The sequence below is a fragment of the Oncorhynchus gorbuscha genome, linkage group LG06, assembly GCF_021184085.1.
Source record: "Oncorhynchus gorbuscha isolate QuinsamMale2020 ecotype Even-year linkage group LG06, OgorEven_v1.0, whole genome shotgun sequence".
Lineage (NCBI taxonomy): Eukaryota > Metazoa > Chordata > Actinopteri > Salmoniformes > Salmonidae > Oncorhynchus > Oncorhynchus gorbuscha.
In genome coordinates this window covers 47,712,363-47,739,043 of record NC_060178.1, presented here as the reverse complement: position 1 = coordinate 47,739,043, position 26,681 = coordinate 47,712,363, and the positions used below count along the sequence as shown (strand labels likewise).

The 26,681-nt window shown below is 48.2% G+C and overlaps 1 protein-coding gene across 5 annotated transcripts in view; it reads right to left on the bottom strand.

Annotated features, from left to right (window-relative positions):
- Nucleotides 1-1,035: 1,035 nt before the first annotated feature.
- The window catches only part of LOC124038034 (cAMP-specific 3',5'-cyclic phosphodiesterase 4B-like), a 240,049-nt gene continuing 214,403 nt past the window's right edge, over nucleotides 1,036-26,681 (bottom strand). For 3 of the 5 annotated variants that reach the window (XM_046353406.1, XM_046353407.1, XM_046353408.1), the window contains 8 exons: nucleotides 24,956-25,068; nucleotides 10,932-11,025; nucleotides 5,347-5,636; nucleotides 5,033-5,197; nucleotides 4,059-4,158; nucleotides 3,652-3,929; nucleotides 2,760-2,942; nucleotides 1,036-2,659 (listed from right to left, as the gene is read on the bottom strand). In XM_046353406.1, the coding sequence (XP_046209362.1) occupies nucleotides 2,243-2,659; nucleotides 2,760-2,942; nucleotides 3,652-3,929; nucleotides 4,059-4,158; nucleotides 5,033-5,197; nucleotides 5,347-5,636; nucleotides 10,932-11,025; nucleotides 24,956-25,068 (1,640 nt within the window). In that variant the 3' untranslated portion in view covers nucleotides 1,036-2,242. Of the gene's footprint in view, nucleotides 2,660-2,759; nucleotides 2,943-3,651; nucleotides 3,930-4,058; nucleotides 4,159-5,032; nucleotides 5,198-5,346; nucleotides 5,637-10,931; nucleotides 11,026-12,211; nucleotides 12,682-19,713; nucleotides 19,870-24,955; nucleotides 25,069-26,681 lie in introns of those variants that run through there. The other 2 variants (XM_046353409.1, XM_046353411.1) reach the window with 2 other exon arrangements.

Sequence of the window (26,681 nt, the reverse complement as noted above, 5' to 3'; positions counted from 1 at the left end):
CGAGCCTACGTGATAGACTCCAGTATAAAAGCCACAGTATTTTTTTGAACCCTTCCCAGGTCTCTGTCGTTTAACATATCCTCTATGCGTTGTCAACCTACAGGTTGTGTATATGTCTCGTTAGCTGTTGCTCAGGGCACTCAAACATCTGTGTGAATATATTTACTTAAGGATATAATATATATATTTTTAAAAAAGGGAAACATATTATAATAAAGCATCTAAAAGAAGACTTGAACACGCCACCAACTTCCAGGTAATGCAAGTACATATACATTTAAATAGATTTACACTGACTGAAACAGTATTCTTATGTACAGCTGAAAATAATAAATACACTGTTATAAACAGCAAAGGACCAACTTGAGCTCTAGTGACAAACAGGAACAGGAAGTGTGGAGTCCGGTCAGGCCAGGTGGCAAAGGCTACACGGACGCACACACACTCACTCTCACAAACACACTTTCTGATACACGCACACACGATTGCCATGCAAGTCTGCTGGAGTGAGGGTATAGTCAATAAGGCAGTTGAAGTACCTTTGAGTATGTCAGTAAACCTAAGGGAATAATGGAGGGAGGATTGGTGATATCTGAAAACCAGTCATGGAGACCTATGAGGGAAGATCTACCTAGCAGATTTTCAGGCGTGGATGGTTTTAATGCTGACCCAAAGATACAGTGAATTACACTGTCCGGGGGCCTTTTGGTTTGGTATCTCTGTCACGTAAAATCTCTAGATACCCTTCTGTGGGTTATCATCCTATTGTTCTCAAAATAAGCACAAACTCTACAGTTTGTAAGTGCCAAATCTATTCTAAAGATTACATCTAACGGATCAAATCCTGATAAACTCCCCGGGCCGGCCAGGAAATGTGATTAGTTAGTGGGAAGGGAAGAGAGAAAAAAAAGAATGTTTCGATTGACGTCAATGGGCAGCACCTCCTTCAGTTATTCCCTTTTTTGGTGGAGGAAGAAATAGCTGACCTGATTGTTTTAGGGGTCAGATTCACAGAGTCAGGAGTTTGTAAAAAAAAAAAAAAAAAAAAAAAAAAAAAACGTGAATAATAAACACAGCTAACCAAGGTGTGACTGGGATTCTACACAGGCAGCCGCCTAACCACCTTTCATCATCTGGCCGGGTCCTTGATTTGTTACAGCATCAGAACCAGGTGGGTTCTGGAATCATTTGGTCGAATAGGATTAATACACAATAGCAGGATACCTTGAGATGGAGCTAGAAATATCCTTCTAACTTGAAGTCTGAGTATTATCAGGATTTGAGCCATGATGGTAGTGGGGGAGGGGTCCTTCAAGGAGAATGAGGGGAAGCAGATTAGATGGGGAGAAATGGGTCTAATTGTTTTGTTGTTGTTGAGTTATAGTGATCTATCTGCCTACCGTTCATCTACAGTGAGGTCAGACACACGAAGCAACAATCTAGCAACTATGTAACGTGTAACGTGAATCGTGATTTCCATAGAGAAACACATATGTTGTGTTCGGATTGAAATGGTATCTTATTATGAGATGTCATGTTTGAAGTATTTGATGAGTTTGTCCAAGAACTGTTTGTCTAAGTTAGTTTGATTTCTTCTATTGCCCAATACTAGTAAGGAAGACTGTTCTCTTTGTCTGAGACATAAAAAGGATTTTGCTCTTGAGCTTTCGGGTAACTCTTTAGAAAGAAAAAAAAAACATTTCCCGCACATACTAAAGTGTGTTCAATAAATTAAAAAAAGGATTAAAAAGACAATAGTAAAAAAGACACAGAAAAGTATTTTGACAAATGGAAAAAAGTAAACAGTTTTCTCTCTCTATACAAACACACGTCCATCTGTCAGTAGTTCAAACGCTACCTCTTGACATCCCATTTTCGTTTTTAAAAAAAGTCACAAGGTACAAAACTTCTCTCAGTAGTAGTGTCAACATTTCAGATGCTAGTCTGGATGGAAAAACAACCGTTTCCCAGATTGGCCCAAGTCCTTCATTTCCTCGAGGCCTGTCCGTTCCGTCAGGTCCAAAATGTTTGCAGCATTTTTCCTGAGAACTTTGTAGCCGCCCCGCTGAAACTGTCCCACTGTCGCCGGCTCCTAACGCAAGTGCAAGGATAGGGTGGGGTTAAACTGACGCCCCATCCGGGCTCAAACTAAACCCATCGTGGGCTTGTTAAAAAGCACAGCTGCAGGATTTCTCCTGTTTAAAACATGAAACCAACCACCTTCGCGGTGCAGCAGAGCCCATTATGTGTCTGTGGGTGATGCATCGTGGGTAATGATCTCTATGGACGACGTGGGCACCATGGATTCCTCGGGGTCCTGGCAGTCCGAGTAGTCTACCGGAGACCGTGACGCCTCTCCCAGACTATCCTCTTCCTCCTCCTCCTCATCCTCCTGGCTCTGTTCATCTTTCTCTGTACCCTCAGAGTCCACCTCCTCCAGGGTGAGTTCAAACTGGAACTTGTCTCCCCCCTGGCCCCCTTCGCCTCCCTCCTGATCACCCTGCTCTGTGGCCCAAGGAGGAGAGGGGCTCTGGGGGATCATGCTCTGGTACCAGTTCCTGTTGTCCTCCAGAGTGTCCAGGATTTCCTGGGCGTCAGGGTGAACCAGGTCAGCCCAAGTCTCCCACAGAGGGTGGACGATGTAGTCTATGAAGCCCACCTGGAGAGAGGAGAGGGGGAAAAATAAGGGGTGAGTCAGGAATCAGTGTGTGTGTATGCTTGAATGCTGTGTCTGTGTGTGTGTGTGTCTAATATCATACCTGGCTTTTCTCTACTGAAGCGGTGTGTTTGTCACACATGGGGCTGATCTCCATGCCTCTCTCCCTCTCCCTGTCTCCCTGGTGGAAGAACTCCTCCATGATGCGGTCGGTCCACTGACGGTACAGCTCCAGGGACTTGGTGGGGTTACTCAGGTCAGCACAGTGGACCATGTTCCTCAGCACCTGATAGAGAGAAGAACCGTTAGAGAAGGAGAAGGAGGGAGTGATATGGGGTGATAGGGGAGAAAGAGAGGGGGAGAAAGATTGTGGAACAGGGTTGGAGAGAGGGGAGGAGGCAGAGGAAGATGAAGTGAAGATGCAGAGGTCATCCCAGTGGGAGGCCATCTTTCAAAACAAAAAAAATAGATATACCCCTTTTTCCTTCCCAATTTTGTGGTATCCAATTGGTAGTTACAGTCTTTGTCTCATCGCTGAAACTCCCGTACGGACTCTTGCGAGGCGAAGGCCGAGGGCCGTGCGTCCTCCGACACACGACCCAGCCAAGCCGCACTGCTTCTTGACACAACGCCCCCTTAACCCGGAAGCCAGCCGCACTAATGTGTCGGAGGAAACATCTCGCACCTGGTGTCCTTTTCAGTGTGCATTGAGCCCGGGCCCGCCACAGAAGTCGCTAGTGTGCAATGGGACAAGAACATCCCTGCTGTCCAAACCCTCCCCTAACCCGGATGACACTGGGCCAATTATGCGCCGCCCCATGGGTCTGGACTTGAACCAGGATCTGTAGTGGCACAGCTAGCACTATAATGTAATGCATTAGACCACCGCGCCACTCGGGAGGCCACCTTAATGACACTAATTAGAGCTATTACAATACAAATAGGGAGAGGAGAAGGGTCTGGAAGAGACCGAACGACGACCAGGATAAACCCACCTGTATTCTGTCGGTGTAGTTGTCCAGCAGCAGGACCCCAGAGCTGGTCACCTTCTTGGTCTCCACCATGGTCTTCAGGTCCGCTAACAGACTCATGTGCTTGGACATGTCAGTGGCCAGGACCATGTCGATGACCATCTTCCTCAGGCTCTGCCTCTGCTTCTTGGTCAGGTTCTGGAAGATGTCACAGTTGTCCCCCTGGAGCAGCTTGAAGCCCACAGCCAGGTGGTGGTTCTCTAAGACGGACTCATCGTTGTACATCAGGGCCAGCTCAGAGTCTGGGGAAGACAGAGGAGAGTGAGTCACTCGGTCAGCACTACGTCGATGAATATGGATATGGCTATACATTATCGATATACTATTCCCAGTAGAGGTATGCAGTAAACAGGTGTAGTAGAGAGACCCACTGGTATTGATGAGGAACTGGTTGGACACCCCCGGGTGGTCGACATCATGGATGGCTGCAGCAAAGATGGCCGCCAAGATCTCCAGATCGCTGAAGACCGCCTGCGTTGAAAGGGAGAGGATCCGGGGTTTAGAATGTCTCAAGCGAAAAGAAAACTCAAAGCAACAGGCACAGAGAACAGCTCATCTCAGCGCAGCCCACTCTCATTGATTCCCATGGCTCGGTGTGCGCAATCGCTAACAGCCAACGTTGCGGAAAAAAACACTGCGCTGGCCTACATTAGCGAGGTGGCTAGCTTATGTTAACCTCGTCTCTGTCTCTCTATAGGCACTCAGCCATAGTGGTTTGACACTGGGTGTGCTGGCTATAAGAGCGGGGCCATAAACAGGATGGATGGAGGGATGGGGTGAATGTATAAAAAGAAGAGAGTGGCTTGTGACGCGTTGAGGGCTTGGTCGCGCTGTTAGACTGCGTCATGGGTGAGGTTCCACTGTATTTATAGAACCACGGAGGGAAAGGAGCTGTGAGAACGAACAGATTGTGTGGCAGGTGTGAGAGAGAGAGTGAGGGAGAGAGTGCGTGAGAGTGCGTGAGAGAGTGAGGGAGAGAGTGAGGGAGAGAGTGAGGGAGAGAGTGAGGGAGAGAGAGTGAGAGAGAGAGTGAGGGAGAGAGAGTGAGGGAGAGAGTGAGAGAGAGAGAGAGAGAGGGAGGGGGGGCTCAAGGAGAGACGGAGAAAAGGAGGAAAACTAATGGTTTATGTCTACAGGTTGAGGGAAGATGACTTTGGAAGCATGCTCGGGAAGGTGTTCAAGTTTGAACTTAAACACCCGGGGGAAGATTTACGATAGGACTCATAGGTTGGGGCGAGAGTACGGCGAGCGCACACTAAGGCCGGAGTTCGATGAGCGCAGATGGGTGTGGGATGGTGAAGCAGGGTGTGGGGCTCGGACGTTTTCCCGAGGGACTTCAGCTTACGTCGAGGGCAGGGGTGGAGAGCAGGATGTGTGTGGACTGGGCCACGTCTGCCGCGTGGAGGCTGTTGTGGTAGGCCACGTCTCCATGGTAATGGTCCTCCAGGGTCATCATGTACGCCACAAACGTCTCCGTCGGGATCTTAAACGTCTTCAGCAGGTCTCTCTCCTGCAGGGGACACGAGGATGTGAGTCAGTACTGTTTTCGGTACAAAACGTACAGCTGTAACATATTGTGTGTGAGCGTGTGCCCGCCTGCCATGCATACGTGTGCATGTGGGGGTGTGTGCGCGTGTGTAGGAGCCAGTTATAACGTACCTGGAAGATGGCGTACATGATACAGGTGAGCGGTCTATGTTCGGAGTACTCGGACACGGTGAAGATGTTCAACCCCCACTTATTCAGATCCTCCAGCTCCTTGGAGAGCATGACCTCCTTGTCCGTCTTGACCCCGAAACGTGAGATGGAGGAGCTGGAGAGGGAGGGTCCGTGAGAGACCTTCTTCACTCCGCTGATCTGAGTCATCATCAGCTGCTTCTTCTTCTGCTTCTCCCGGCCGGCCTTCTCCTTGGGCGTCACCGACGGCATGTCCATGTCGTTCTGTTTGTCTGGAGAGAAGAGAGAAAACAGGCGGGTGGATTAGGATACTCCGTGTCATTCTGTACATGTTTGTGCGTGTGTGTGTGTGTGTGAGCACAGAGAAGGACAAAAGAGGAGAGGAGGGAAAGGGGAGTGAGATGACCCGTTCACTTTCACTTCCCCCGCCAGAGAACATTCGGTTTAGTGAGGTCATTGCAATGACCTCTGCCTGTGAACCGGGTCCCAGGTGCACTGGTCTGGATGCACCTGTACAGGCCAAAAAGGAAAGAATAGACTCATTCATCCATCCATCTCGTTCTCCTTCCTCCCTTGCCGTCTGGATCTCCTGCTACGTCCCCTCGGTAACGCGTCCTGCTCCCTTGACTCTAAAAGGCCATACGTTGATAATACCACCGAGACGATCCCATTGAGAAGCAAAGGGGGGGGGGGGCCCCTCTCACCCAGTGATCTTAACCCCACATGTTTAAGATATCACATCCTCTAGTGGTGTGGTATATTGCTCTTTACAGTATACGCCCACTCCTCTGCAGTCGACCCTCTCACAGCTGAACTATCCTGCCCTCCCTCCGCTGAGAGTTATTCAATTACCACTGCTGTAATTCAAATAATCACTGTCACTCTATCCCCCTCTCTCTCTCTCTCTCCCCTCTTTTCTCCTTCAGTCATTAGAGAGACTGGGCGATTAAGCATTCTGTAAAGTGACGCGTGGGGAAACCGGGGGAAGAGCAACACACTGGGTCCTGTAGTTCATTATCACTGTCATTATCACCAGTGAAGCGATGTCCACTAGCTGCTCAGACACGCCACTGAGCCCACTCTCCTATTCCCACACACACAGAATGGGCCAGAACTCTGTGAATGGAAGGGGAAGTAGGTTGTTGTCCTTCTATTTTTCAATGGGTTTTGTATGGACCCACACATAATGGCGTCTGTCTGTCTGTCTGTCTGTCTGTCTGTCTGTCTGTCTGTCTGTCTGTCTGTCTGTCTGTCTGTCTGTCTGTCTGTCTGTCTGTCTGTCTGTCTGTCTGTCTGTCTGTCTGTCTGTCTGTCTGTCTGTCTGTCTGTCTGTCTGTCTGTCTGTCTGTCTGTCTGTCTGTCTGTCTGTCTGTCTGTCTGTCTGTCTGTCTGTCTGTCTGTCTGTCTGTCTGTCTGTCTGTCTGTCTGTAGTGGTTTTGCTAATTCACTGTTTTCCATGCAGGTAGAGTGTTGACATGACCTCTTTCCTCTGAGGCCCAGACTACACTGTCACGTCTCTCTCTCCCATCTCTCGCTTCCCCCTCTCTCTCTTTCTCACACATTTCTTCTTCTGAAATGCTGAATCCCCTCCAGCCCGTTCCATATTATGCTCCCATTGAATGTCGAGAGAGAGAGAGAGAGAGAGAGAGAGAGAGAGAGCGACAGAGAGAGAGAGCGAGAGAGAGAGAGAGAGAGAGAGAGAGAGAGAGAGAGAGAGAGAGAGAGAGAGAGAGAGAGAGAGAGAGACAGAGAGAGAGCGAGAGAGAGAGAGAGAGAGAGAGAGAGAGAGAGAGAGAGAGAGAGAGAGAGAGAGAGAGAGAGAGAGAGAGAGAGAGAGAGAGAGAGAGAGAGAGAGAGAGAGAGAGCGAGAACATGTGTGTGGGTGGATTTTGGGCTTTTAAATCCCCTTAATGAGTTCTGCCTGGCTGTTACTGTGGTAGCGAGCTGGACAGAGCCCTGTCCGCCAGGTTGTTATGGGATGTGTGGAGTGGACAGCTGTGGAGGAGAGGAGCCAGTGCACGTGAATGGCCCTACCGGACACACCATCATCTCCGACCCACGGTCCCTCAGGGATGAGCTGCCCAATATGATGCACTCACTTAAAGGGATCAACCAGAGGATTAACAAGGTGTCCCAGGATAACTTGACAATATGAACAACAACATGGGTGGAACATGATGTCTGTGTGTTATAGATGAGCAACAACATGATGTCTGTGTGTGTTGTAGATGAGCAACAACATGATGTCTGTGTGTTATAGATGAGCAACAACATGATGTCTGTGTGTTATAGATGAGCAACAACATGATGTCTGTGTGTGTTGTAGATGAGCAACAACATGATGTCTGTGTGTTATAGATGAGCAACAACATGATGTCTGTGTGTTATAGATGAGCAACAACATGATGTCTGTGTGTGTTGTAGATGAGCAACAACATGATGTCTGTGTGTTATAGATGAGCAACAACATGATGTCTGTGTGTTATAGATGAGCAACAACATGATGTCTGTGTGTGTTGTAGATGAGCAACAACATGATGTCTGTGTGTTATAGATGAGCAACAACATGATGTCTGTGTGTTATAGATGAGCAACAACATGATGTCTGTGTGTTATAGATGAGCAACAACATGATGTCTGTGTGTTATAGATGAGCAACAACATGATGTCTTTGTGTTATAGATGAGATGATGTCTGTGTGTTATAGATGAGCAACAACATGATGTCTGTGTGTTATAGATGAGCAACAACATGATGTCTGTGTGTTATAGATGAGCAACAACATGATGTCTGTGTGTTATAGATGAGCAACAACATGATGTCTGTGTGTGTTGTAGATGAGCAACAACATGATGTCTGTGTGTTATAGATGAGCAACAACATGATGTCTGTGTGTGTTGTAGATGAGCAACAACATGATGTCTGTGTGTTATAGATGAGCAACAACATGATGTCTGTGTGTTATAGATGAGCAACAACATGATGTCTGTGTGTGTTATAGATGAGCAACAACATGATGTCTGTGTGTTATAGATGAGCAACAACATGATGTCTGTGTGTTATAGATGAGCAACAACATGATGTCTGTGTGTGTTGTAGATGAGCAACAACATGATTTCTGTGTGTGTGTTGTAGATGAGCAACAACATGATGTCTGTGTGTGTTGTAGAGAGACTTGAATAAGCAGTGCAACTCTCGCTGAGAGAGGCGAAGGTCGGGGCCGAGGTTGAGGCCAAGGTCGAGAGCCGTGCCTCTCGAAACACAACCCAACCAAGACGCACTGCTTCTTGACACATTGCCCACTTAACCCGGAAGCCAGCCGCACCAATGTGTCGGAGGAAACACCGTACACCTGCCGATCGTGTCAGTGTGCCCTGCGCCCGGTCCGCCACAGGAGTCACTAGTGCGCCAAGGGACGACGCTTGGCCAATTGTGCGCCGCCCCACGGGTCTCCCGGTACCGGCTGGCAGCGACAGAGCCTGGACTCGAACCCAGCATCTCTAGTGGCACAGCTTGCGCTGCGCTGCAGTGCCTTAGACCACTGCGCCACTCGGGAGGCCCTGCCTTTGTCTTCTAAAGAAACAATGAACTGTAACATAATTAGAAATATCATCCCAGTCAGTGGTGAGCTCAGGACAAACTACCAGCTGTCTGTCTCCCAGTGCTTTCCCAGTGCTTTCCTCTGCTTCTCTTTTCCATACTAACATGGAGCCGACCAGCTCCAGCTCTAACCCACTCCCACTGCTCCGTCCCACAGGGGACTACGGAGCGGTAGACAGGTAGAAACTCCCATCTCCCATCTGTGTCTGATCTACGCACTCACTTCCTCAGGCATGGAGAGATGGGGGGGAGAGCGAGGGGGGATGGGGGAAAAGAAAGCGAGAGACACATTGACATGGGGATGAGTCACTGAATGGGCTGCTCAGTTTTCATGAGGGGGTTCCACCGTGCCCCCGCCGCACCTCTACTGCGGAAACACCGGTCCCTCCATCTCTCCCCCCAATCTCTCCCCCATCTTCTCTCGCTCAAGACGCTGCAGTGGGAGAATCCCATCCACTGTCGACTAAATAGGACTGGATTCGGATGGCGGCGCACACATGGACATACGCAGATAGCTAGCACGCCACGGACCACCGTATTGTCCTTTCTCTTCAACCACACTGTGTCCCAAAAGGCACCCTATTGCGTATGTAGCGCACTATATAATGAATTGCATTATATATGCATTTTGGGAGGCATCCACAAAGTCACGACTGGAATCTCTCTGTCTCTGTCTCTGTCTCTGTCTCTGTCTCTGTCTCTGTCTCTGTCTCTGTCTCTGTCTCTGTCTCTGTCTCTGTGTCTCTGTCTCTGTCTCTGTCTCTGTCTCTGTGTCTCTGTGTCTCTGTGTCTCTGTGTCTCTGTGTCTCTGTGTCTCTGTGTCTCTGTCTCTGTCTCTGTCTCTGTCTCTGTCTCTGTCTCTGTCTCTGTCTCTTCTCTCTCTCTCTCTGTCTCTCTCTCTCTGTCTCTCTCTCTCTGTCTCTCTCTCTCTGTCTCTCTCTCTCTGTCTCTCTCTCTCTCTCTCTCTCTCTCTGTCTCTCTCTCTCTGTCTCTCTCTCTCTGTCTCTCTCTCTCTGTCTCTCTCTCTCTGTCTCTCTCTCTCTGTCTCTCTCTCTCTGTCTCTCTGTCTCTCTCTCTCTGTCTCTCTCTCTCTGTCTCTCTCTCTCTGTCTCTCTGTCTCTGTCTCTGTCTCTGTCTCTGTCTCTCTCTCTCTCTCTCTCTGTCTCTGTCTCTCTCTCTCTGTCTCTCTCTCTCTGTCTCTCTCTCTCTGTCTCTCTCTCTCTGTCTCTCTCTCTCTGTCTCTCTCTGTCTCTGTCTCTCTCTCGGCTTTGATGTAGCCTAGAAATCTCAGCTGTCAATCAGCCAGCAGTAGAGGCACCTCACTATGAAGTGCGTCGCCAGCGAACCATCTCAAAGCTTCAAGCTTTCCCTCTCTGATTCCGTTTGGAGAGGCATTTAGAGCGGCAGGACGTGTCCTCAACAGATCAACCAGAGTCGATGCAGTGTTTTGCACGCCAGCAACAAGCAGACAGCCAGCCTCAGCCAGACAAAATGGAGGGAGAACCCCACAGACACACTGCGGTATACGGCACACATATATGCATCTGCGTGGGTGTATTAAAATGTGTTTTAAAAGGCTATAAGAAGTGGGTGGGAACAGTCAGGCATCAAAAGCAAATTAATTGACCTAATGCAGGGTTTCACAAACTCGGTCCTGGCGCCCCCGCTGGGTGCACGTTTTGTTGTTTTGCCCGAGCACTACACAGCTGATTCAAATCATAAACTAATCATCAAGCTTTGATCATTTGAATCAGCTGTGTAGTGCTCGGGTAAAAACCAAAACGTGCACCCAGCGGGGGCCCCAGGACCAGGTTTGGGAAACGCTGACCAAATGAGAGAGTGTGTGTGTGTGTGTGTGTGTGTGTGTGTGTGTGTGTGTGTGTGTGTGTGTGTGTGTGTGTGTGTGTGTGTGTGTGTGTGTGTGTGTGTGTGTGTGTGTGTGTGTGTGTGTGAGATCAGGGCTTTACCTAGGAAGGTGTTGGAGATGAACTCGGACACCTGGTTGCCGGAGCGACTCATCTCTGATAGGTGTGTCAGCTCCCGATTCAACATTCTCTTGAACTGGGGAAAAAAAAGAGGGGGAAAAGGTCAGGATCCTGGAAACTACTGGAAAACCTGGAAGAAATGATGGTGCTGGAAGATTCCATGGAAAAAAACATTACTGTATGCTCAGTCAAGCTTTATACAAACATTAAACAAAATCTCGAAACAAATCTCGAGACGTTACACAGAATCAGTACAAAGGGGAGTTGGAAAATAACACTTGTTTCCATATAACAACTAAAACCCCTTGACCATCGTATTATACAGATTCATCTGGTTTCACATTCATGCTTTATGGTTCATATTGCAAGGGGAAATTCTGCAAATCTGCCATGTATAAAACCCTGTGTTATTATACAGTCTATGAGGAAATCCTACGACACAGGATCTGCATGGGAATGTGGGGAAGCACAACCACTGCAGCAGCATCTGTCTGTGTTTTTCAGAGAGAGAGAGAGAGAAAGAGAGAGAGAAAGAGAGAGAGAGAGAGACAGACAGACAGACAGACAGACAGACAGACAGACAGACAGACAGACAGACAGACAGACAGACAGACAGACAGACAGACAGACAGACAGACAGACAGACAGACAGACAGACAGACAGACAGAGAGAGAACGAGAGACACAGAGAGAGAGACACAGAGAGAGAGACACAGAGAGACAGACAGACAGACAGACAGACAGACAGACAGACAGACAGACAGACAGACAGACAGACAGACAGACAGACAGACAGACAGACAGACAGACAGACAGACAGACAGACAGACAGAGAACGAGAGAACGACACAGAGAGAGAGAGAGAGAGACAGACAGACAGACAGACAGACAGACAGACAGACAGACAGACAGACAGACAGACAGACAGACAGACAGACAGACAGACAGACAGACAGACAGACAGAGAGAGAGAAAGAGAAAAGAGAGAAAGAGAGAGAGAGAGATCTCTAGCCCCATCCACAGGAACGCTATTCTGTTCTGAAGAGCTGCAGGCAAGATGGAGACGCAAGCCCAGCTAAATAACACCAGTTCTGTTCTATCAGACCGCACGGCCATCACACTGGACAGAACACGACCACAACCCAACTACACAGCTCTAGAACACAGAGACCACCAAAATACTACAACAGCTCAAACACCAAAACACAGAGTAATGTCATGTTATCCCAAGCAGCAATGTGAGCTAATGGCACAAAACACACCTTAATGTAACCCCAAGACACAGACAACAGGTAGTTCACTTCAGGCATTTTGAACCCTGTTTTTCCCTCCCTACAGGACAGAGAGCCAGCAGCAGCAACGGCCGTAGCAGCACTGTAATCCACCGCGGTAAAATAGAGCGAGGCAGATGAACGGGATTCCTTCAGTGCTAAAAAAAAAAAAATCTCTCCTCTTCTCTGCTCCCTTGGTGTTGTGGATCAACGGCTAATAGAACAGCTCGATAAAGATGACCGGTCGCTCTCTCTCTCAGCAGACGTCTCAGTGAGGGTCTCCATGTCTAGGTAAGAAGAGAGGGGAGCAGGCTAGGTGTTGTAGCCAGGGTGAGGAGCTCCGTCTTGGGCTAGGAGATCCACAGAGCTGGGCGGCAGCTGGAGCTATGGAGGTCTGAGCTAGATCTGAGCTAGGGGGGGCTCTGAGCACTGCTGAATAATAGACAAGGGGAGGAGGGAAAAAACACTGGGATGGAGAGAGGACTAGGAGAAGAACTGCGATGCTCATCTGACTGGAGTGGGGGGGGGGGGGGGGGCTTCCTCTGCTGTATTCATCTAACCCCACTCTCACTGCTGCAGCTCTCTCCCTCCCTCCATTTCTCTCTCTCTCGCCCCCCCCCCCCTGCTTTTAGTCTACCATCCCCAGCAACATGCTGCACACACCGCACATGATTTGACAGCAGAGCAAAGCAGAGCGGAGGGGGGGTGGGGAGCCCCCAGCAGCACAGCCCGGCAGTGGGGAGGGGTAGGAATGGGAGCCAGGGATACAGGATACAGGAGCTCTCTTCTTCTCTATCCTCCTCTCCTCTCTTCCCCCTCCTCTCCTCTGCAGCCCTACCACTGCAGATAACCCACTTCCCTCCTCCCTGACATAAGCAAGGATGAGGAAAGCCTCTATTTCTTATCTGTCTGCCAGAGGACCACAGACTAGTGCTGCCATTCAGCCATTTTTTAATACAGTATTTGAGGGAGGCATGGGGGATTGCATGTATAAATGTACCTTACGCAGTAGGGGGGGAAATGAGAAGAAAGGGCACAGTTTCTCTCTTTCTATTGCCTGACATGTGTCAGCAGGACCACAGTGGCTGTTCATTGTCCACAGCCCATAATAACATGAGAGGTTGTCAGGGTATCCGTGGCAGGCTATTTTTACACAACTGCGGATTGAGAGAAAACACCAAAGAGAGAGAATGGTAGATAATTGCATCCTTCACCAATTTGGGTTGACATCAGATCAGCCCCTCTTCCTCTTCCTCTCTCTCTCTCCCTATCTCTCTCTCTCTCTCTCTCCCTCTCTCTCCCTCTTTCCTCCACTCTGTCTGTGTACGCCAATTACCAGAACATCCCAACGCCATGGCAACAGTGTCACGTGACCAGAGAGAGTGGTGCGGCTGGCTGGCTGGCTGCTGTTTCACCGAGAGGTTTCCCCCTTCCGAACACTGGCGAGGCCAGCCCCGCCGTCACGAGGACACATCAGTGGTTCAACTGCTGAGTGAAAAGCACTAGTTCCTCCCCTCTTTCATTCCACCTCTCCCTCACTCTCAGCCACTTACATGTCAATTTCTCTCCCTGCTGCCACTTCCCAACAGTGTCATTAATCTTGGTCTCTCTCTCTCTCTCTCTCTCTCTCTCTCTCTCTCCCTCCTACGGTCAATGAGGTTGGCTGCCCTTGGAAGAGCAGATGTAAACAAGCAAACAGACAGGCAAAGGCCGGAGGCCATCCACAAAAAGCTATCATTTCAACTGGCTGTGTAATTGGGATGCGGGTTATTTGAAATTGAACCAGGCCTATTCAGGAAGACCTACAGTACGACGAGAGGACTATCCACGATTGTGAAGCTGAGTGTTCTCATGTACGCGCTCGTCTGTAGGAAACGGCAGGCAAAACCATCCCAGGAGTCTCCGATGAGCGAGCGGAGCACTGCGCTGGGAATGACGGGGCGAGAGATCAAAGATGATCCTCCTGTTGCAGAGACGGGCGAACCAGAGAACGGGAGGAGGGCGGCGGAAAGGAAGACAAAATATATATAATTAAATTAGAAGAAGCCCTTGTTATATAATACACTGCATACGACATAATATGAGGACTAAAACAGCCAGGGGACGTCTCTGTGAGGTGGGGGAGAAAAGAAGAACCACAGCTAAAACAGCCAGGGGACGTCTCTGTGAGGTGGGGGAGAAAGGAAGAACCACAGCTAAAACAGCCAGGGGACGTCTCTGTGAGGTGGGGGAGAAAGGAAGAACCACAGCTAAAACAGCCAGGGGACGTCTCTGTGAGGTGGGGGAGAAAGGAAGAACCACAGCTAAAACAGCCAGGGGACGTCTCTGTGAGGTGGGGGAGAAAGGAAGAACCACAGCTATAACAGCCGGGAGGAAGTGAGGTGGGGGAGAAAGGAAGAACCACAGCTATAACAGCCGGGAGGAAGTGAGGTGGGGGAGGAAGTGAGGTGGGGGAGAAAGGAAGAACCACAGCTATAACAGCCGGGAGGAAGTGAGGTGGGGGAGAAAGGAAGAACCACAGCTATAACAGCCGGGAGGAAGTGAGGTGGGGGAGGAAGTGAGGTGGGGGAGAAAGGAAGAACCACAGCTATAACAGCCGGGAGGAAGTGAGGTGGGAGAGGAAGTGAGGTGGGGGAGAAAGGAAGAACCACAGCTATAACAGCCGGGAGGAAGTGAGGTGGGGGAGAAAGGAAGAACCACAGCTATAACAGCCGGGAGGAAGTGAGGTGGGGGAGAAAGGAAGAACCACAGCTATAACAGCCGGGAGGAAGTGAGGTGGGGGAGAAAGGAAGAACCACAGCTATAACAGCCGGGAGGAAGTGAGGTGGGGGAGAAAGGAAGAACCACAGCTATAACAGCCGGGAGGAAGTGAGGTGGGGGAGAAAGGAAGAACCACAGCTATAACACCCCTGTACCATATACACACCCCATCCCATATACACACCCCATCCCATATACACACCCCATCCCATATACACACCCCATCCCATATACACACCCCATCCCTGTACCATATACACACCCCATCCCTGTACCATATACACACCCCATCCCTGTACCATATACACACCCCATCCCTGTACCATATACACACCCCATCCCTGTACCATATACACACCCCATCCCTGTACCATATACACACCCCATCCCTGTACCATATACACACCCCATATACACACCCCATCCCATATACACACCCCAGCCCATATACACACCCCAGCCCATATACACACCCCATCCCATATACACACCCCATCCCATATACACACCCCATCCCATATACACACCCCATCCCTGTACCATATACACACCCCATCCCTGTACCATATACACACCCCATCCCTGTACCATATACACACCCCATCCCTGTACCATATACACACCCCATCCCTGTACCATATACACACCCCATCCCTGTACCATATACACACCCCATCCCTGTACCATATACACATCCCATCCCTGTACCATATACACATCCCATCCCTGTACCATATACACATCCCATCCCTGTACCATATACACATCCCATCCCTGTACCATATACACACCCCATCCCATATACACACCCCATCCCTGTACCATATACACACCCCATCCCATACACACACCCCAGCCCATATACACACCCCAGCCCATACACACACCCCAGCCCATACACACACCCCAGCCCATACACACACCCCAGCCCATACACATACCCCAGCCCATACACACACCCCATCCCTGTACCATATACACACCCCATCCCTGTACCATATACACACCCCATCCCTGTACCATATACACACCCCATCCCTGTACCATATACACATCCCATCCCTGTACCATATACACATCCCATCCCTGTACCATATACACATCCCATCCCTGTACCATATACACATCCCATCCCTGTACCATATACACATCCCATCCCTGTACCATATACACATCCCATCCCTGTACCATATACACACCCCATCCCATATACACACCCCATCCCTGTACCATATACACACCCCATCCCATACACACACCCCAGCCCATATACACACCCCAGCCCATACACACACCCCAGCCCATACACACACCCCAGCCCATACACACACCCCAGCCCATACACACACCCCAGCCCATACACACACCCCAGCCCATACACATACCCCAGCCCATACACACACCCCATCCCATCCCCCCAGCCCATACACACACCCCAGCCCATACACACACCCCAGCCCATACACACACCCCAGCCCATACACACACCCCAGCCCATACACACACCCCAGCCCATACACACACCCCAGCCCATATACACACCCCATCCCATACACACCCCCAGCCCATACACACCCCAGCCCATACACACACCCCAGCCCATACACACACCCCAGCCCATACACACACCCCAGCCCATACACACACCCCAGCCCATACACACACCCCAGCCCATACACACACCCCAGCCCATACACACACCCCAGCCCATACACACACCCCAGCCCATACACACACCCCAGCCCATACACACCCCCATCCCATATACACACCCCATCCCATACACACCCCAGCCCATACACCCCATACACACATCCCATACACACACCCCAGCCCATACACCCCCCCAGCCCATACACACATACACACACCCCAGCCCATACACACACCCCAGCCCATAAACACACCCCATCCCATATACACACCCCATCCCATATACACACCCCATCCCATACACACACCCCAGCCCATACACACACCCCAGCCCATACACACACCCCAGCCCATACACACACCCCATCCCATATACACACCCCATCCCATATACACACCCCATCCCATATACACACCCCATCCCATACACACACCCCAGCCCATATACACACCCCAGCCCATATACACACCCCATACCATATACACACCCCAGCCCATACAGCCCTCTGTGTGTGCTGCATCCCTACTGCATCTCTCCCCCTCCTCCCCTCTCTCTGTGTCGATCTGTTTTGGTATCCACCACCCAAGGTTGTCTCTATGAATCTCTATGAGCTGACTGTAAATGAGATGTTAATATTTGAAGAGCTGAGTGTTGACGCTTCATTCAGATATGCTGTGGCCTCTGAAACAGAGAATGGGCTCAGAGAGGTCTGTCGGAAGCTCTCTCTCTCTACTCTAATCTTCGGTCTCTCACCCCCCTGCCTCCCTCCCCTCTAGCCGCAAGGGGTCGGGGAGATCCAGCAGGGAGCTGCTGTGTTTCCCAGAAGCCTTTGCAGTTGAGCCAGTATACAACTGAATGGTGATGGCATTTCGTTGTGAAAAAAGTCCCTCCATTCAGATTTGATCCTATAGGACAGGACACAGTGGACAGCAGACAGACAGACAGACAGACAGACAGACAGACAGACAGACAGACAGACAGACAGACAGACAGACAGACAGACAGGCAGGCAGGCAGGCAGGCAGGCAGACAGACAGACAGGCAGGCAGGCAGACAGACAGGCAGGGATGTACAGGACAGTGCATGTCTTGTGGCATCTTTTGAAATGACTTGAGTTTATAACACCACTGATGGCCACAGAGGATCTCCAAACTCAAAATGTAATTTCATGTCCACTTTCCGACCACTAGTGGGCACTGTGTCCTCATATTGTCAGCTGAACAGACTAACAGTTAGTCCACTGCTTAACTTCTCAGTTAACATTGTTGAATTTGACACTCCTTCCATAGAAGTGAAAATATGACTCCTGCTCAAGATGGGGAATTTGTAGAGTAAAATAGCACGGTTTTATCAAACGTCACACAATAGTATGATTTTAATCGCACTTCAGTGCCAGGTAATCTTATTAAGTTGCGCTTGATTCCCCGGCCTTGGCAAACATATGGCGCACAGGGATTACACAGTGGTTATGATGGGGTAACATAGACAGTGACATGTGTTTCCTCAGGGATGAGGGCCGTAACGAGACCAACCCCACAGAGCCTGAATCCACACTACCTCTGACGACTCACAAGGCGACTGGCTCTGGCTGCGACGGCGACGTGTGTCTGTTTGTGTGTGTGCGTGCGTGCGTAAGCGTGTCTGCACGTGTGCACATAGGCATGCCGTCATTAGCCCACAAACAAGATCATCAGAGGAATTGGCGAACTGCATGATACAAGAGAAAGGGGGAAATAGATGATTAAGGGGAACAACAAGGTATCACTGAAACCTGACAACGGGGGTCGGGTGCAGGCTGTCAGAGAGCTCCGGGGTGGTTTTCACCATCTCAACCTACAGAGAGGTCTGGTAGACACGCTGCACCAAACCCTCACCGTGGCCTTTAGACGTAGGAGTTCAACACCGCCGGTTCTCTGTATTCAGATGTCAACTCTTTCACAAACCTGACAGGAAACCACCTCATGGCTCACGGGGGCATTGGGCAGGTGGTATTAACTTAACGAGAGATGGAAGCACCACGTATTCGAGCAGGCCACTTTCCTCGTTCACTCAGCAACTTGGTTTGGAGACATGCAGATTCTCCGGATAAACGGAATGATGGAGGACATTTCAGAGAACAACAACAACAATGTCCTTGAAGCTAGAATCCTTCTTACGTCCATTTTCTTTTTCTTTTTTTTTAGTTCAAACTGTTGTACCCAATCAGAACCCAAAATAGAAGCTTGTCAAACTTCAATTTTTGTATATAAAGTAAATGCAAGCAAACACTGTATAGCCTCAAAACATAGTTCAAACAACCATTTTGATATCATTGATCATCAGTGATTGGTAGCGTAACTCTTGCTTTGAATTATTTGAGAATGGGTACATTTCTCCACAACCATCCCTAATCTTTTTTCTTTATTTTCTTTAACCTAAACAAAGTTGGGCTGACGTCTTTGTTATTCTATCAATTAAGGAATTCAGATTGAGATATATTCCATGAACATTGAGAAGCTAAAGTAAACTTTAAGCATCTCCAGCAAACAGCTGTCTCACAACTCTCAAAAGGACTCAAAAGGTCTACGTTAATCTTTCACTGATAAAAAATGTATCACTGAAAGCCATAGCACAGAAACTCAACTGACAGACCCACAAAGACTCTATCTGCAGGGCACTGGCAGCCCAATTCAGACAAAGCATCCACGACTGCAGCTCTGACCAGTGGTGCGCTCTGCTGTCGTCAGTCCAGTCATGACCAGCATTACATACATTTATATTGGTGTACTTCTCAAAATCTTACCAAATAGCCCAAGTGTACACAAACTATAATTATAAAGACTTGCAGGCAGAGAAATAACTTTCCCCAAGACTTAGTTAAAAGCAGCATAAAATAAAACTCAACCCGGCATAGGCCTACCATACAGCAATGGCAAAACCCCAAAGCAACCGCATATGATGCGAAAAAGAACTTAAATCTTCAGTATGAATACGCCAATAGATTTCCACCCCAAAATAGATCAGAAAAGTCCACTTAAAAGCTTCAAAATAGGAAAAAGCTTCAACAAGTAACCAATTCCAAAAGACATTCGAACTTTACCTTTCTCCAACCGTTAAGTTTCCCTAACTTTCTCTCTTTCTTTTCCAGGCAGCAGGCTCCCATCTTGTGTGTATGAGCAGCTTGGTTGGGTTTAGTCCTGCAGAGTGCCGGGGCTCGCGGAAGCAGCGTCTGTATGTACTGAAACTGTGAGTAAGGGCCAAGCCTCAGACTCTGACGTGGGGAGGGTGAGGAAACGCGATAGCTCTACTGACTCACTTTGAGTTGGGTGCTCGGACTTGCCTACTCTTATCGCGAGGGAGCTGGGTGTGTGAGTGCGTGTGTGTGACTTCTGCTCAACGCACACGCACACACACACACTCTCGGGTAGTTCTGCCTCTCTCCCCCTGACAGTCTACCGCCTGTTCTCTAACCCAGAGTTGCAGCAGCCAGCATCAGGGTAGCATTGTTTACACTGTCAGTAACAATGCTAACAATATCATGATCATTCTGATATTCCCGTTGTCAGTCCAAACAGTGCGTTTCCTTGAAAAGCAGATTCAAAATATATAAAATGACAACCTACCTCTCCTGATTTGACCTGTTGAAACTAATAGAGGTGAGAGTTTGAAACACTGACTCAGGGGGGAAAAGGAACAGTCAAACTTCTAATTGTTCTTGACTCCTACACGGAAGATGCAAGTCTGAGCAAGAGCACATCACTTACAGGCAATCCGATACAGTCATAGAGCCAGACAGACAGACACGGACAAAGTTTGATGCACTTTACCTTGGGTGTTTTACCAGAATCAGTCTAAATGTCATAACTGAAGACTTTCACCGCCCTTTACTTAGGTTTCAAATGCTGTCAGATCTTCAAGAATGTTGCCTCCAACGTCATCTGAAACCGTATTCTAAGACACATTGGTATTCTCTTCATGACAGTGAATGCAGCTGGCGTCGTGCTCAATGCTACTCTGTGAAAGTTGTCTACATAAAAAAATACACTTCAGTGTACAGTATACGCAAGGCAAAGGAGACGGTCATGATCAAGTGTCTCGACCACGCCCAAAGACTGTTCAATGGGGTCAGTGGGGTATCTAACGGTACAGAAACAATGGATTTTAAGATAACCTCTCCCTACCGTGTGTTGGACTAAGGCTCTGGCCTATGAGTGGCTTATGTTATCTTATCTCTCATCACAATGGCCCAAATAATGGCCAAAGCAGAACCAGTATGGCCCTCAGGGCAGCACAGGGAGAATCCTCTGAAGACAGGGAACTGAATCAGCAGAGGGAGATTCCTCTGAAGACAGGGAACTGAATCAGCAGAGGGAGATTCCTCTGAAGACAAAAACTGAATCAGCACAGGGAGATTCATCTGAAGTCAGGGAACTGAATCAGCACAGGGAGATTCATCTGAAGTCAGGGAACTGAATCAGCACAGGGAGATTCATCTGAAGTCAGGGAACTGAATCAGCACAGGGAGATTCATCTGAAGTCAGGGAACTGAATCAGCACAGGGAGATTCATCTGAAGTCAGGGAACTGAATCAGCACAGGGAGATTCATCTGAAGTCAGGGAACTGAATCAGCACAGGGAGATTCATCTGAAGTCAGGGAACTGAATCAGCACAGGGAGATTCATCTGAAGACAGGGAACTGAATCAGCACAGGGAGATTCATCTGAAGACAGGGAACTGAATCAGCACAGGGATATTCATCTGAAGACAGGGAACTGAATCAGCACAGGGAGATTCCTCTGAAGTTAGGGAACTGAATCAGCACAGGGAGATTCATCTGAAGACAGGGAACTGAATCAACACAGGAATATACACTATATGAAAGATTCAGGGATATTCTGAAGACTGAATCAGAACAGTTTGAATCAGCATCCATCAATGACTCCTCCCTCAGTCTGTCTGGCGCCCAGTCATTCAGTCTGTCCATGTGACTGTTTAGGCTGGGACGGCTTCTCAGTCTGGCTCGTGTGTTTCTTGTTTTTGGCTTTTTTTTCAACCAAGGTGAATGAGTTTGAATCCATAATTTGTCAGTTGGTCAGTGTCTGAGTGACTAAACCTCATTTGCCCAGCGACAATAACTTTCTAAGTCTGTATTGTCTGTCAGTCAGTCAGTCCCTATGAAGTGTGTGTGTGTGTGTGTGTGTGTGTGTGTGTGTGTGTGTGTGTGTGTGTGTGTGTGTGTGTGTGTGTGTGTGTGTGTGTGTGTGTGTGTGTGTGTGTGTGTGTGTGTGTGTGTGTGTGTGTGTGTGTGTGTGTGTGTGTGTGTGTGTGTGTGTGCATGCAAGCTCCTCCATTGTCTTTAGTAAAAGTCCCTTCTGTCCTGCGTGTGTCCTGATGACGTCAGCAATGGGCCAAATAAACAGGGCCATTAACCCTGCCCCAAGGCATTCTGGGAGGTCTATTGTAGTCTGGTCTGAGCGGGTACCAGGAAGGAGACAGGAAGACAGTAACACAGTCCAAGGGTCCTAGGCATCTCTTTTATTTTCGGGACATTTCTGGACTTTTTGGGGAGTAAAAATGTTTGACCATAAAAGAAAAATCATAGTTTCTCTAACCCTAAACATAACACTAACCCTACTCCTTAACCCCTAATACCCTAACCCTAAACATAACACTAACGCTACTCCTTAACCCCTAATACCCTAACCCTAACCCTAACACTAACCCTACTCCTTAACCTTAACCCCTAATACCCTAAACATAACACTAACCCTACTCCTTAACCTTAACCCCTAACCCTAACCCTAACCCTAACACTAACCCTACTCCTTAACATTAACCCCTAATACCCTATACTTAATCTTAATCTTAACCCCAAAACTCTAACCTAACTGCTAGGACATTTGGGTCCTGATAAGGTAGGAAGACAAGTACACACACACACATTCTCCTTTTACCCAAAGACGCAAACACTCTCTTGCTATGAAATTGCAAACATGAAATTGCATTGAATTGAGCAGGACATATTTGTATGGAAAATTGCACGTAGTTTCTGTGAGATACGGTGGTTAACTAACTTGCAAACAAATATGCAGCTGATTTGCACATGAGCATGTAACAATCAAAAGGACAGTCTGGAAACAACTTTTACAGCCTCTCGCCTCGATTCTTTCAATGTCCACTGATCTTCTTCCACCGCACAGAACTATCACTAAAACACAGAGCTTTGGTGTTTACAGGTGTCACATTACTGTATGCCCCTTGATAAAACTAAACTATCACTAAAACACAGAGCTTCGGTGTTACAGGTGTCACATTACTGTATGCCCCTTGATAAAACTAAACTATCACTAAAACACAGAGCTTTGGTGTTTACAGGTGTCACATTACTGTATGCCCCTTGATAAAACTAAACTATCACTAAAACACAGAGCTTCGGTGTTACAGGTGTCACATTACTGTATGCCCCTTGATAAAACTAAACTATCACTAAAACACAGAGCTTTGGTGTTACAGGTGTCACATTACTGTATGCCCTTGAAAAAACTAAACTATCACTAAAACACAGAGCTTCGGTGTTACAGGTGTCACATTACTGTATGCCCCTTGATAAAACTAAACTATCACTAAAACACAGAGCTTCGGTGTTACAGGTGTCACATTACTGTATGCCCCTTGATAAAACTAAACTATCACTAAAACACAGAGCTTTGGTGTTACAGGTGTGTCATTACTGTATGCCCTTGAAAAAAACTCAACATGAACAAGTGAATGTGGGAACAAGTAATGTCAACTAGGGCTGTCAAACGATTCAAAATGTAAATCGGGTTTATCGCAGGATTTGCTGTGATTAATCGCAAATTCATAATTGGCTCAAATTGAGTTGTAATTTGGGATATTTTATACAAAAAGTGTGACAAGAATATTGCCGTTTTGATTTTGTCCAAAGTAAACGGTTAGCAAAATCTGGTAAATTGATAAGCTCTTTCTTTAACAAAATAAGTCGACTTATTTTGACGTCACATTGTTGTTTTGATAAAAAATGATGTATTTTGGACGTTTTCAGTGTATTTTGAAAGCTTCCAGACAATGTGATAAGAAAAAGGTGCCCCAAACTAACTGACAGCGCTCATTTTTAACATGTTAAAAAGGATAAATAAGGAGACACGGAGCGCTAGCTACCCTGTTCTTTTCTCCGGGCTTCCTCCAACATTCACTGACCAACGTTATGAAGAAGAGAGGCGTGTGCCTGCAGCGGTTACAGCCCGAACGGACGGCTCAGAAATACAATTTTAAAATCATTATTTTTAACACACTTGAATAATTCTACTCTGTTTGGCTAAGTTACCTTTTCACAGAATGGCATTGCAGAATTTGCAATTCCACACGTGGAAACATTACTACTGGCACGTGTTAACCTTTTTCACACGTGAGAAGAACAACATTTCACCACCACATGTGAACTTGCAATTCCACATGCGAAAGAGAGATTTTCACATGTGAAGTTATCTTTACATGTGACACTGCAAATGAGATTTTCACGTGATCGATTTTCAAATGTGAAACAGCACATTTCACATGTGCAACTGAGGTGAAAACATGGTTTTTCTTCTCACGTGAAAAAGGGGTGTTAACATGTAAACACTATATTTAAAAACATGAAAATATGTGTTTCACCTGAAATTTGACTCGTTTTCTTTTATAAGGCTACGTTCACAACTTGTCCTTTAGCAAAAAAGACGACATAATATCACATGGTGAACTGCAGACCCAAGTGCCCTACAGACATGAAGAGGCCTGCAAGCCCATAACACCTACTGTCCACTATTCACAAGCACATACTGTAAAAACACAAGCATGAAAGAGACCATGCAGGGTACTCGTACGTATTGTAGAAGCACACCACTGACTTATCCCCCCTGGCTGGCACTGTTGTCAAGAAATAGCAATACACTTTCAAAACCACCCAGCAACTTCATTCCCCGTTCGTGGTTCCAACAGGGGGGGGGGGGACAAAACAAGTCACAATCTAAATCCACTGTTTAATTTAGGATCCTGAAGGTACATTATATACGGCATCTAGTTGCCAGCTCCTTCAAGCCAATGCAACAGCGGTTGAAAGATTGAAGGTTTATATACTGTAGGTCTACAGGGGGTTTCAAAATGAAGATATCTGTCAAAATGCTCTTGTAAGGTGCAGGGGTGCCCTTGCAAACTAACTATTTTGCAGCACATACAGATTCACAGACGGCTGCTCTTCAAAACCAGCTTAGCAGTGGCTGTCGACTTGAAGGGCAGAGGTACATAGGCTGTGTATCGTTTATACAGGGAGTTTGAGTCTTACCTTATTGGAGGCCATGTCACTGACAGAGCGGTAGGTCTGGATGGTCTCCAGCTGGTCCAGGCACCAGTCCAGCTCCTCCATGGTCTCCATAGCCAGCTTCTGGTATGACTCATCTGTCAACAGGCACGCAGACATAGGGCAGTAGTCAGCAGGGTATGGAGGGGAAGGGCGAGGTGAGAGAGGCTGGCTTGGCGGCTGCTGCGTGGCGGCCGGGCCCGGTGGTGGCAGAGGGGGCACACGGCCACAATGCTCTTTCATCATGAGCAAGGCTAACACTGAGGCTAACAGCTCATGGCTGAAAGGCTAGCGCTAACAGCTAGTGGTGAACTCTAGAGAGAGCAGAGTGGGACGCCACAGCTCTCTCTCTCTCTCTCTCTCTCTCTCTCTCTCTCTCTCTCTCTCTCTCTCTCTCTCTCTCTCTCTCTCTCTCTCTCTCTCTCTCTCTCTCTCTCTCTCTCTCTCTCTCTCTCTCTCTCTCTCTCTCTCTCTCTCTCTCTCTCTCTCTCTCTCTCTCTCTCTCTCTCTCTCTCTCTCTCTCTCTCTCTCTCTCTCTCAGATGCACTTCACAGTCCCCCCCAACTCATTTACATAAACCATCTTTTAGAGCAGGAACAAGACACCTCCAGACCTCATACCTGGTCCCATCATAAACTATCTCGCACTTTGCACACCAAAGGACATGTGATACATCTCCGCATAACAGATTACAAATACAACAGAAACGTCAAACACTTTATATAGAGCGCCACACGTTCGTAAAAGCACAACCATGGATTCATTCAGGGAGTCTCCAAGTTAGACACAGTCAATGCTGGGAGACATTGGGCCAGAGAGGAGGAGAGGAGGGGGTGTTGGGGTGAGCTGGGGTGGTGGGGGAAGGGTGATGTGTTGCCCTCTCTCAGACACACACAGAGTAGCCTTGTGCTCAGTGCTTGACTGTGTGGTTCGACTGTGTGTTCCGGGTCTCCTAGCTGCCGCGGCACAACATAGCGCACTGCAGCAGACCCGCGGTAGTGCCGACCTTAGCGTGGCCGCGTAGAATGTTACCCCCGCTCTGATCTCCCAGCCTTCAAAGGGGAGCGAATGTTTGCTCACCAAAACATGAGAGATACAGGGGCATTATAGCATTCTCCCGGCCTGTTGCAGAGAGAGGAGACGAGAGAGACTGAGGCCGCCGGCTGTTTGCAAACTCAATCAATCCTTTCCTCTGTAAGGCTGGAGGCTGGGCTGGGGTAAACCCTGGAGTGGAGTACTCGAAGGTTGGAGAAATATGGGGGACTCTGGTACTGTATGTCAATATTCTCCCACACAGCACTGCTCTCAATACACGTGATGCACTATGTTAATATACTGGATGCCACTATATTAGATGTCACTATTTTTCTCTCATGGGTCTGTCTAGCTTGCAGTGTGTATACAGGCTACAGTGTCTTGTCCATGTAAGACACATACCTAATGTGGATATGACTTTGTACATTAGTGGTCAGTCCCCCAAATCTGCATCTCCACCCAGTCCCACTTCTTTGCCTTATAGAAGACCCCGTTTTGGCCGCAAACCAAGGTCAGGCCAGGTCAGCCTCAATCAGTCAGTTCATCCGTTGTGGGGAAGCCATGATGGGATAAAATGGCACAAATATACACAGAGATTTGATCATTTGTAAACATGCTTACTGTAAATGAGCTCACCAGAAAGCCGACAACTGGGTCAAAAGGTGAGCTATGAAAG